Source organism: Falco rusticolus, chromosome 5 (genome assembly GCF_015220075.1).
Source record: "Falco rusticolus isolate bFalRus1 chromosome 5, bFalRus1.pri, whole genome shotgun sequence".
Taxonomy (NCBI): Eukaryota; Metazoa; Chordata; class Aves; order Falconiformes; family Falconidae; genus Falco; species Falco rusticolus.
In genome coordinates, this window is record NC_051191.1 from 333,789 (window position 1) to 347,533 (window position 13,745).

A 13,745-nucleotide genomic window follows, 5' to 3' on the forward strand; every position below is an offset into this window, starting at 1 on the left:
CAATTAATCCAACAGACATGGCTAACAAGGTACGTGTTATTGAATTTCAATGTTTTTAAAGCTATGCAGAGATAGCAAGTGTATGAAAGGTAAACAGACTCTATTCTTACTTAACTGCTACAATGTTTTGTAGCCAATTGTTACAAAAAACTGTTAGCAAGTATCTCTTTAAATGAACCATACCGTAAATTAATCTCAATGGAGTCTGAGTTTGCTCTCAGAATTATTGTTCCAAGTGAAAATCTTGTTTACAAATACAAGTAGTTAGCAATTTCTTGTGGGTCTGTATATTGCAAAATTAATTAAAATATCTTCATAAGAAAAGAATCAAAAATTCAGCAGCAGACTTCCTGAGAAAGTTGTTGACCTTAAAAATTATTCATTTTTTTCATATGACTGTACTAACTATTTCCTTTTTTGGGATCCTTACCCAAAGGATAAGGCTTTGGGGTTCCTTCCTCTATTCAGTTTAACACTAGGTAACAGTGCATGGCAAAAGTCTGGAAGCAGTGACAAATGCAAACAAAACTAGGGTCAGTTAAATACACAGCAAATAATAAATACAGAGAAAAAATGCCCAAAATTTGTTGCAAACAGTGAAAAAATTTATTTGAGTAGACCAGATTTTAATACCATAAAGGTGATGTATCATGTTACCGATGGTATATCAAATTTTGGTAAATATTAAACTGAAACAAATTGTCTTAATTTTACTTAACAACCACCATTTTCATGGTTTTTTTAAAAAAAATTAATATGGCAAATTCAATTTGGAGTTGTACAGACAAATTTTACGGCTATCGATAAACTGTGTTTATGTGAAGGCAGGATTTAACTGAAAACCTTTCCAAACACAAGCCAATTTGAAGTTTTTTGTCTACCTAGCTTGCTTTACTGTTATGTTGTAAAACTACAAAACCCAAAACATTGTACACAGAAACCCATAAATTTTTAGAAATTTAAAATTACTTACAAGCTGCTCAGACTTTACACCATAGAGCTGAACAGTCTTTGCCACATTTTTTGCCACAGCTAAACTCAGGTCTTGATCAACAGCAGCCACATTTAGCTCACTGGAAGCAAAGATTACAAATCTTAATTAATAACTAAACAGTGCTGTATTTAATTGATAAAGAATTAACTACGAATACCTAGTTAGATGGCATGTCTAGAGAGAGTAACACATACAACCAAATTTTTCTAAGCACTGTAATTCAGTTTACAATTTAACAAGTCATTTGGGAATTTTATGTGCAGTGTTCCTATTCTATTAAAAATGAGCAAAGTTTAGGAATGACACTTCAGTATGAAATCACTATTAGTAAGCCATTCAAAAATATTGACTGCAATTAACTACATTCAAGCTTTGGCAGCAGCCTTCAAACATTACAGGTGAACACACAGTCATTCAACTCTGGAATTACATGAGCTGTGCAGAAATACCCAGGGGACGCCTTAGCTTGACACAACTAATAAGCTGTGTTTTAAGCAATCCTTTGTAGTAACAGAGGCCCCAAAGGAATGACGGGGAACAAATGGAAGAAGGAAAAGAATTCCAAATAATTTTCACTATTTCTTGTTTGTGGAACCCCCCAGATCTCCATCAGCTGGGGCTGCATTCATAAATGCTCTTACTGAAAACAGACAAGCACTAGGACCACTGTGTTGCTAGTGATGAGATGAACCCCTCCCAAGAACTGAAGAGCCACCGGGCACCCTGACATAGCAATAAACTGCTCCAAGAACTCTGCAAGGCCCCAGACACCATTGACTAAAGGTCACTCTGGAAAACTCTGCTGAAATTTCTAATTTTCATGCCATTTTCCCTTCTCCTCTGCAAAGAGCAAAATAACATCAACAACCACACCAATAGGCATGTTCTGAGCATCTGCAACTCCCAGTCACAAGCGCAGTGTCGGTATTTAGTATCACACATACACACCCTCACATGCTGTGAATACTGTCCATCATTTTCAGACTATATTAAACAAAGTAGTCCTTACCAAAACTTCATGAGGGAAAACATACCACTGGTAATTTAAGCACCTCATTTTACAAATTCTACCTGGAGCAGTCATCTTTATCTAACGTCCTGCTGTTTCACTCCAACAGAATATTTACATCAGGCATTATCACTTGCAGCCAACTATCATTTTGCCTTTGACACAGTCAGAATAATTAATATATGAGGCCTTTACAATATGTGTGAAGTTTCTCTTCCTGATAGTTTATAAGCCTGGACAGTAAAACTTAAATTAAAATTTCAGTTATTCCAGAAAAACAAAATACAGAGAATAAATAACAAATAGCAAGATTTATAATAAATTATAAATAAAGAGGTGATTAGCCCACTGTATTTAGCATGGGTGCAGCCTCCCCTTGACTACTGTGTGCGGTTCTGGGCCCCACAATTTCAGAAGGACGTCGAGTTACTGGAATGTGCCCAGAGGAGGGCAACAAAGCTGGTGAAAGGGCTGGAAGGCATGTCCCGTGGGGAGCGGCTAGGGACTTTGGGTTTGTCTAGTTTGGAGAAAAGGAGGCTGCGGGGCGACCTCATTGCTCCCTACAGCTCCCCGGGGACGGGGAGGTGGAGAGGGAGGCGCTGAGCGCTTCTCCCTGGGATCCAGCGAGAGGACACGTGGGAATGGTCCAAAGCCGTGCCAGGGGAGGTTCAGACTTGACATTAGGAAGCTTTTCTTTACTGAGAGGGTGGTCAAACCCTGGGACAGGCTTCCTGGAGAGGTGGTTGATGCCCCAAGCCTGTCAGTGTTGAAGAGGCATTTGGACAGTGTCCGTAATAACATGCTTTAGGTTTTGGACAGCCCTGAACTGGTCAGGCAGCTGGACTAGATGACCGCTGTAGGTCCCCTCCAACTGAAATATTCTCTTCTCCTCTCCTCTTAACCCTGACTTAATTTTTACACTAACCAGTTTTATAACTAAAGAGTAATCAAACTTCTACTGATACGGAAGTGTCATTCCTAAAATTTTAACTTATGAGAAAAGACATGCTGAAGATTACATTTTGCAAGGTATTGCATGTGCATACCTGGCTATAGTTTTAATGATGCTGTCAAGCTCGTCAGAAGAGGGTGGATTCCGACCTCCAGGAGGGAAGACAAGATTGATAGGGTCAAAGAGTCGAGATAAGGATTTTGACAAATAAGCAGCTTCATACTGTTGCAGTGAATCTTTCAAGGCTTTTTCTGGACTGTGGACATAAGACAAAATTACTACATTTTAAATTACATGGTAACATTGAATCTTTCTAGACCATACAAACTTTGCAGTATTGAAACTGGTTTTTCTCTCTGCTCTTTAAACATATGCACCTGAATAATTTTAATACCTTGCTTTTCATTTGAACCACGCAACTAGTCAAGGGAGCCATTCTGTATAGTTCAATACAGTACTTAGCACTTTCTGTAAGACCTATGTGGAATCCTTAATTCAAGGCGTTCTTGAGACAAACAGTACTAAAAACATCTGCAAAATATCAGCAAGATATCCAAAATTGCAGTGAAAGACCTTTTCCACATAGTTAATGAGCAGATAGCTTGTACTCGGGGTTATATTTTTCAAAAAATATATTTCCTGGGATACATATGCATACAGGAAGATTCAAATAGAAAGACTTCTAAAATTTACCCTTAACAAGCTTCAGTCTTTAGTGTTTCTATTTGTGAAAATGAGCACTTTCAAACATTTTACCTCATTGTCAGAAGTCTGGTGAACTTTTTACTTTGCTTTCATTGAAGTAAATGATAAGTCTCCCACTGACTGCTCAGGAACATATTTAAGCCAATACAAATCTCACATAAAATACTCACTTTATCTTACAGAAGTCTAGAAGTCCTAATAGACTTGATGACCATGTTTCCATTTGATCTTTCTGGTATCTACCACTCAGATCATGTTTATTCTATGATGTATAAATATAAAAACTGTGAATCATAACAAACTGAGCATTTGTCACACTCCAATGATTGCTGTATCATTAAGAGAAAGCTACTGCTGTAATTGCAACACACACAAAACTGAATTTTCATCATTCCGCTTTTCTTTTTCTCACCCAAAGAGACAAAAAGATAAAACTAGTTCCAAAGTCAGGGACTTGTGTGAAAGACATGACAATCCAAGACTGTTAATTATATAACCTAATGAAAATCCTACAGCTCAAAAATAGTATTAAAGCAGTAACTGCTGGAGGAAAAAAAAAGCCTTCAAAATTTTTCCGCTCTAAGTTCTTAAAAATACTGCTCTCTTGCAGGGTGTAAAGCTTTCCATTTTATTGCCTTAGAGTTCATAATACATACTCATAATCTTGGGTTTTCTGCATGAATATGTCCTGTGTATCTTCTTCCATTTGTTGCAGTTCAGCAAAGAGATCAGCAGTTCCACTTGTGTTAAAATTCCTCTGAATATTTTGACTGTATTGTTGCAGGCGCTTCCACAAGTCATTATAAAGCCTCAGTAATTTAGGGTATTCTCCTTCAAAAGCTTGTTTTAAAAACATAGAGGCTGCAAAATAAAGCAGTAAGCAATATGCTTTATTTTTATGCTAAGTTCAAAACAATTTTTTGATTCATATAAACAATCTGTATTCTTGCATTTATATCAACAACTTGTATACAATGTAACCCTATCTTTAATATTAATAATGTCATATTTATAATTAACTTCAAAGTTGCATGAACTATCACACTAAATACAGTGGACAAAGCACCAACACAAAATCCACAGCTGAAAGACTGGACATGAAAAACTTTGCACAATAAAGATACTACTCATGGTAGTGAAACATCTGGTATCAAACTTAATTATTCCTACTATCATTCATTTAAGGCCAAAGCATGATTAGAACTCCCTAAATCTAGAAATTTTCAAACAATAGCTTGATGGGGTAAAAGTGTGGGGATGTGCAACTTTGAAGATACCCATCTGAAAGACACAAAGATAACTGCTATGAGCCAGACTCTTCAGAAATCTGATGAGGGGAGCATATACTTCTACACATACTTTTTAAAACAACGTACAAAAATTGCAATTTCTAAACTTGTCAAATAAAGAAAAATCAGCCGTATTTTAAGCCTTGAAAGGCTTGCCACGAGTAACAGGAAACGAAACAAAGGTACAACTGTTCTAGCAACTGATGTTAATCTTGATCTAATATCACTCATACTTTATGGATTTCCCATTACATTAGGGGATTAACACTGTTCTTTTCATTCGTAGGTTTTTCAGGTTCCAGACATCTGTCCCATTTCACCCAGCCTATGCTTTCAACTCAAATATCTTCTGATTTTGAATACAGGAGGATTCACATTTATTAACAAATGCAAAGTTATTTCAGGTCACGAAGCTATGTTTATAAAAACTGTCCCAACCTCACAAAAGCAGATCATGATCTATTATCAAACTCTGTAAACTGCCAGGAATTCCTGTTTTTACATTATTTTCTGATATTGTCTGGTCTTCCTCTGATTTATATGATCCAGAGGTCTGTGAGTGGATTCAATCACTTTGAATTTATACGTTAAAAATGAACATTCTCATGTAGATGTGCCACTTAAATGAAAAAGTCTACTCACTGCAAGCACTGTTTCCCCAAAACTCAGCTGTAGCAAAGTAAAAACGTCATTCACAGTTCAAAAATCCAAATGCTCCCTCTAAACATTTATATATAAAAAATGATTAAAAATCGTAAGTAATGAAATATTTTTAATAACTGTCAGACAAAGTACTGCTGACGAAATCTAAGAGTTCCCTTACTTCTGATATGTTGGTTAATCCCATTAACTGATGTCACAGTTTTACAGTCTTAACACTTGAGTGCTGAAAACAGGTAGCACGTGTTCAGCTTGAACATACAGGATTGCGGCTATCTACATACTGCTGCTAAAGTAGCGTGTAAGGCAAACCGCAAAATTAATATGTTTTAACACAAGATGAATACATTTTCTTTTGGGAGCATCTAGTTACTTAGCAACCACTGAACATGAACCAACCAGCTAGTTCCTCAAAATTATATTGCTGCTATAAAGCCTGGAAGGGCCAAAATTTGAAGGGCCAATGAGATCACAAAGATAAATGGAAATCTTATGCACTTCATTGGTATGTACTTTATACACTGTATACAAACATGAAAGATACGTTTATGAAAGCACCGAACTCACCTACAATCCAATTGCATGCTGCATTAGCATGTACTGGTAATAGTACTGTCTTACGTTTATGCATTATTTATATTTAATATTCCTTGATTGTATCTGTATTTATGTATTACATATATACAGAATATTGTGCATTGTCAGAACCACCCATTTATCTGTATTTAGTCAAGAAACAATTTTGCAGAAACTCAACTTCTATTTAATAAAGGTACCCAAAAATGGCTAAAATCAGGTTTCTATAACTAATCAGTGTTTAACAAGAAAGGATTCTAAGAACTGCTCTTTAAAATCAAAATACTATTTTTGAATTTGGCAAAGCCGTTTCAGTTTGGAAAGTATAATGTATCATTCCAAACATTTTTACCTCTACATTCAATTGCAAAAATACATTGTTGTTATTAGATAATGACTACTTAATTAAGCAGAAAATATTTCTCTCTGAAAATTCAATCATAGTTTAGGAGGATCACCCTGTTTGGTTACAAAACCAAAAAAAGTTCTAAAATCACAGCCTCTTCACTGAGTGAACCACTGCTATAGTTCTAGTAGAGGAGATAATAAGCAAAAGGCTTACTGACATGAGAGATTCAAAATAACTGCAGAATACATCACAAATTGTTTATACTGAATACTTACAGTCTGTTGCTGACTGGAACTGAGAGGAAAGTGTGTGAGTCACTGCAGTCCAAAATTTGTACAAAATGTCAGACTGGCCATCCTGATAGCAAGGGACAAAAGGAAGACAAGTTTCAAAACACGCTCTTTGCAAATAATCTTAACCAATGCAAATGCTTCCAGTCAAAGCTGTTCCACTATCACTGAGAATAAAAACTAAGTAAACAAAGTCCAAGTTTTCCTCAAGTTTAAAGCTAGAAAAAATACTGGAGAAAACAAAACCAAAAGCTTTGGTCTTCTCTCAAATGGAATATTTTCCTTCACGTCTGAGAGAAATGCTCACAGCTCTCTAGGGGCACGAGTGTAGATTGAAGCAGCACACCTCAGGAGATGTGTTAGAAAATCTCTTTGCATTGCAGTGACCTTCACATTCTGTGGGGGTTCTCGTGCTGGCTACATCACAGCAATTATCGTTGCTGCCATTACAACATGCTTGCAAACACCGGCCAGGGACCAAAACCAGCGCATGCTGTGCTGCTTCACACAGAACAGTTGCCTGTTTCTAAAAACATAAAACACATGAAAACGCAGCGAACCTCACAGTTGACTCTTCACCACCTTGTGTCAACAAGGCTTGCTGTCAGAAGAGGAAACAGGCAGCGTATTCTTACAAAGAGGACACACAAGAAACGGCAGGCTGTTCCCTTACTCCCCCCATGATCTCGCACTTACACTCAAGCATTAAAGCATGATTTTGTTTTCTGTCTTTTGCTTTCTTCCTGTCTCTGTGCTTGAGGTATAAAAAATTACCGAAGATGACAATGGGTATCCTGTCATGCCCACTAGTTAGATACTTGGAAGGCTATCCAGTGTTTTCATGGGAAGGGGAAGCTCACTCTGGACAGAACAGTTTTCTTCATTGCATGGTATACAGGTAATGTATTGACCCTACTGTATAAATCAGCCAGTTTGATCAAATCACTATAGTAATGATAATCAGCAAAAAGTGCTCAGAATGAAAAAGTGAAACAGCCAGCAGTGATGACAAATGACAGCAATTCTAAGGATTTTATGCTGGCACTTGGCTGTTTCTATCCTGAATCACTCTGAAACATCCAAGGTTTTATATCAAAGCACAACATTCACAGCAGATAAAGATGGGTTTAAGCAAAGGGCTCAACACTGAAATTGTTGTCAAAGAGGGATGCATTTTCTCAGCTTTCCTTCTGGCACTGCCAGTGACTTCACTATGAGAAAAATGAAAAAAACCCCAACCAAACAACCCTAGTACTTGTTTATAACACAAGTCCTGTTAAAGCGTCAGTTCAACTTTGGCACTCTCCAGCACCACAAAAAGGAGATTAGCTATCAAATATAAAAGTCCAGCTACACCAAATTGAATTATTACTTCAGATGATGAAGGAAGAAAGAATGAACTCTATTCCCTTGCACTGGCAACAACATGCAAAGTCATGAAGGTATTTAGAATGTCATCCATTAATCCATTAACAGGGTACCACTGGATGCCATTTGAAGATCTGGTCACTGGAAGATTGCAAGTTCAAGCTCAAGTTTCAGTTCCAAAACTATCACCTTAAAGGACTGATATAAAACCCGAAGATCAGTCAAAGGTACACTGAGACAATAAATAAATAAATAAGGACTATCAGATAGAATGCTTTCATAAATTCTGAGATTAGATGAGGAATTTATCCAACCCTACTCTTGATCTCTAAAGATATTCAAAGAAAGATAAAAATTATGGGTCATGTTAAGAATCTAGAGAGAATATCTTTTATGCTGTTGGACTAATACTTGTAAAATGTATGAGAATTAACACAGAATACTAAAATAAACTGGGATGACAGAATGTCATTTTTGACTGCTTGAGGATCTGATGGATTTAGAAACTGACATGCCTTATTTTATAGCTATGTTTATATTTTCTGTAAAATTGTACTTTATTTTCATAAATGGGCAAAGAAAAATTACAGTATCAGACAATGATTCAAAAGGTGCACCGCATAAAGTATCTTTGGGTTTTTTTGTAAATTTATTACTATAGCATAAACATGAAATTACTCAGTTCTTCACTTCACAGTTTCACATATAAAACATGAAAATTACCATAAAACAAATGGCCTTTCACATCAACCGTAAATTAATTAGCTTTCATATTCTCTATCCCAACCTGGAACAATGTTTGCCTATTCAGCACGGTAACTCAATTCAATTTCTAAATAATCTAATGGAGGTAGAAAAATACTTACAGAGCACTTTCAAACAACATTTCTTTCGTTACTGTAATCAGCATCTATACCTCTGTCACAGTCTCAGCATAAAAATACAATGATTAAAGGGTCTTGAAAACAAATTTGCATGTAGTCCCTCCACATTGACATTTCTATCTTAATTGTCTGATTCAACATGGTGACAAATAACAGTACCATCCATGTGACATTTAATTTTTTTGTGAAAATACGTAACTTTTAAATGTACCTATATATATACACATATATAATATAAAGTCAGACATTTATACATACATACTCATGAAAATATCTGCATAGTAGCCACAGCTGTACCAATTAAACCTCTGCCCATTAGCTTGTGTCTTCTGACCCAGGAAAACGGTGTTCATTAACTGTATCAGAATTTTGTAGTGAAGGCAGCTCTCATGTTTCAGCTAACCAACTGTATTATGTATGAGCAGAAACAGAGGGGAAAAGCTGTACAGAAAATTCAAATAACATTTCACAGCAATTGACTACTCAGTCAAAAATGTTTAGGTGAAAAAATTATTAATGCCCCAGTTTTGGACCTACTAAAACCGCCATCTACAGAGTCATTACTGGTTGCTTCTATAATGTGAGATACGGTATTTCACTTTGTCCACTGTTGAGATGCAGTCTGCAGTCACTCTGGAGGTGAAATATAGCTGTTGATTAATAGCACACAAAAGACCATGTAAGAGTTTGTGGCAGGAACTAGAGAATATTGTCGCCTACGCATACACCAGGGGGTATTTAAGTGGGTGGGCTGTAGCTACCAGAATGGGAATACAGCATTAGATACTCCTGCTGGAGTAAAAAGTGCCATATGCAACCATGAGTATCCAGAAACTATTTATTTAGTCTAAACCTGTAATTTCTTTTTGCTTACATATTAACTCAAGATATTATTTTTTAAGTCCTTTTAAGTATCTAACCGCTAATTTTTTAAAATATTATATTCTAACAGAGATTACATCTGTGCCTGTAGATCACAATGGAAATTATACTTTCACTGTTCAAAATATAATGTGCAATTCCATTTGACAATAATCAATAGCAGAAAATGACACACAAAAGCGTAGCAAAAGGACTGGTTTTCTCCAGCTCAGCAGGAAATCAAAGGAATGTCCTCTCCATGTACTGGACAACTTCTTCAAGGACTTAAGAAGATAGGCAGGATGAAGGTGGAAGAGGAAAGGGCAGCACTACTTGCCTGAAATGTACACAGCCAATCTACTGGCTCTTCTTATTTTAATGGAAAGTTTATAAGCCTTCCCCTATGCTTCATATAGCACTGTGAGCAACATGCCACAGTATCAGAAAGTAACTAATCTTTTGGGCCTTTTGCTTTCAGAAAATGTCATCTAGCTAAACCTGCATTCTTGTCATCTTCCCATCTGTACAGTGTAAGGAAGGAATTTGGTCCTCCTCTACAGTTATACCAAATATCCTAACTGGCAGACAATGTATGGGAGCATCGGGTATATCCACAGTAGTGATTCAATGTGTAGAAGGGATTCTTCTTGCTGCAAATCTTTCTTGTGTCTGTACTTGTCTTGCAGATCACACTGAAGTGTGCTAGCAAACTTATTCAAGGAATACACTATCTCATCATTAGCTTAAAAAGAACAACTTCTGCAATTAAATAGCTTTTTGCAGCATATCATCATATTTTTGTAACAAACCCCACAAGGATGTACTAATATTTTTATCAATTAATATTCTGAGACTTTAAATTGGGAATTTTCCATTTCTTTTGCTTCTGAAAACGAAATAAAACTGAAAGATGTTAAATTACTTACACCCCCTCCAAAATAAAAATGCTTGCTTTGAAATCTAGTCACAAGCAGATTAACATCTTGTGATACAATCCCTTGTAGCAGGAGCAGCTGACAAGATGAGTAATGAACTGCATCCGATTATCTTTTCAGCTCTGTGGCAATCATTTTCCAACAGCTTCCTATTCCATAACCAACAACACTGGAAAAAGGTCACCATTCTGTCACATTCCCCCCATCAGCGTATGTGTTTAATAATGCAGAGAACACATAAACCTTTGGAAATTAAGAGGTCTGGTACTGTTATCTGGGGCAAAAAACTGTTTCAGGTATATACTGCATATATAGAAATCCTACATAAAACATCTATATATAATTTAAGGTCTCTCAGAAGGAAATCATTATACTTCAGCATGTAATAGAATGCTGTTTTCTCCTTTCCTGCAATATGTTCTTTCTCCAACAAAAGAACCTTAACTGTAATTGATGGTATCTGAAACTCAGGACAGGCAAGATTCAGTTTGACATATAAATATTTTCTCTGTTACGGAATACAACTGAATTAAATCTATGAACATTAATTGCAAGCAACTGTAGGACTATAATGGGAAAACATGATTTCCCCCCAAAAAGCAGATCCATTTAACTCAGCATTTTTTAATTGACGTTACTATCTGTCCACAGCTTTATTTTGATCTCACAGCTGAGAAAAATCTGCACATAACTCATACTTTGCACCACTACAAAATGTTGGGAGGTTAAGATCAGCCACAGAACTGGCTATTTTTTCATAAAAATCTGCTTTGAACATGCTCTAATACCTAAACTACACTTACATAAACTAATAATCTACCAACCCAAACTGGGAATTAAAAATCCTGGCGCTGCTGTTCCTGTGCCCAGTGACCACTTTATTCCCCAGAACTGATACAGCTCAGCAGGCACTCAAGCGATTTAGCAGCCCCTATGCAACTCCTTAGGCAGTACAAGACAGCTTAGATCTGTCTTCCTCTTGTTAATTCTTTGCTTTCAGAAACGAACTGAACAACTGCCCAGTAACATAACTAGGGCAACCCCCTGGCGTTCCTGACCTGCTGGAGAGCTGGCCAGAACCAGGGGAATAGAACTATGCTTTTGAAAGACATAAGCACTCAGCTACTTTTGAAAACGTTATTCCTATGCAACCCACTTGCATCTGTGTAGAGTAAAATAAAGAAACACAACAATCAGATTCCAGTCTGGACCATCAACTATAATTTTACCCTTTTTCATACTGTTTAAAAGTCCATAACTCAGCCACACATACTATTCACATAGGAATTACTTGCTCATGGAAATTACACACATAAATCAGGCAAAATACGTGCAGCAGGCTAGACCACAAGTGGCAATGAAATTTCTCAACAGGAAGGCTCACCTTATTGTGTACATGAACCAGAAAAAGATCATTAATGTAAGTCATAATTCAACAGAGTTCACCCTTATTAGAATAACAGATGCAGGCAGTCTGTTTGATATCCAAGGTATACACCTTATTTACGTGAAATTAAGAATGTGCTTAAGTACTTTGCTGAATCAGGGCCGTAATCACAAATCAGCAAAAAATGTGTTCACCTTGTGTAACTATTTAGTTTCAACTATTACTATAAAGTTATTATTGTCAATACTCTGCACAGACAGTAATACTATGCAACCTCCCCACAACAGAGGGGGTTTTAGATAAAACAATTAAGAATGTGTGATAATACTGCATAATGACAGTGCCAGAAGACATGTGGACAGTGCTAATTCATCCTGCTCTCTGTCCCAGCTCAACGAAGCAAAGCTGAACATAGGCTTATGCATTCTAAGTGAACACAGACTAGCAAATTGTATTTTAAGATAAGGTTCTCTTAAAAAAATCTTTCTGTTGTAAACTAATAAAATTGAGTCTTCCCCCAATAATACAACCATAATAAGTGTGGAAATGTAATATTCCAATGGTAAAAGTTTTATACTTTTAACGCTAGTCTAGGACAAGAAAACATTACATTTAGTAGATGCCAAATTCAAAGCACTGGACTAGTCTTTCAGGCAGAGATTTTAAGCTGCGAGTCAACAGAATCACACAACAATTGAGGTTGGAAGGGACCTCTGGAGGTTATGTGGTCCAGCCCCCTGCTCAAGCAGGGTGTGGTGAGTTGACCCTGGCTGGACACCAGGTGCCCACCGAACCACTCCATCACTCACCTCCTCAGCAGAAGAGGAAGAAGGGACAAAATAAGATGGAAAAAACTCCAACCTTGTGGGTCAAGACAAAGGCAGTTTAACGAAAGCAAAAGTCACACACATGGAAGCAAAAGAAAACAAAAGCTGTTATTCTCTACTTCCCACCCGCAGGCGACGTTCGGCCACTTCCCGGGAAGCAGGGCTTCAGTACACATACTGGTTGCTCCGGAACACAAACATCATAAATAACAAATGTGCCCCCTTCCTCCTCCTTTCTCTTAGCTTTCATATCTGAGCAGACGTCATACGGTATGGAATATCCCTCTGGCCACTGGGTCAGCTGTCCCAGCTCTGACCCCTCCCGAGATCTTGCCCACCCCCAGCCTGCTGGTAGGGGTGGGATGGTGGAGAGGCAGCCTTGGTGCTGGGCGAGCCCTGCTCAGCAGCAGCCAAACCCTGGTGTGTTGGCACCGCCTTTCTCGCTACCAACGCAAGCACAGCGCTGCGGGGGCTGCTGCGGGGCTCAGCCAGACCCAATACACAGGACCACCTAGACGAGGTTGCCCAGGACTGTGTGTAGGTGGTGTTTGTATACCTCCAAGGATGGAGACTCCACAACCTCCCTGAGCAACCTGTGCTAATGCTTAGTCACCCTCAGAGTGAAACTGTTTCCTGATGTTCAGAAGGAACCTCCTGTG

General features: G+C 37.5%; 1 protein-coding gene across 1 annotated transcript in view; it reads right to left on the reverse strand.

Annotated features, from left to right (window-relative positions):
• The window catches only part of COG5 (component of oligomeric golgi complex 5), a 183,659-nt gene that overhangs the window by 43,874 nt on the left and 126,040 nt on the right, over positions 1–13,745 (reverse strand). Inside the window, exons 11-14 of the mRNA XM_037387915.1 lie at positions 6,810–6,891; positions 4,317–4,521; positions 3,050–3,211; positions 974–1,073 (exon numbers count right to left, since the gene is read on the reverse strand). Coding sequence (XP_037243812.1) covers positions 974–1,073; positions 3,050–3,211; positions 4,317–4,521; positions 6,810–6,891 — 549 coding nt within the window. The remainder of the gene's footprint in view (positions 1–973; positions 1,074–3,049; positions 3,212–4,316; positions 4,522–6,809; positions 6,892–13,745) is intronic.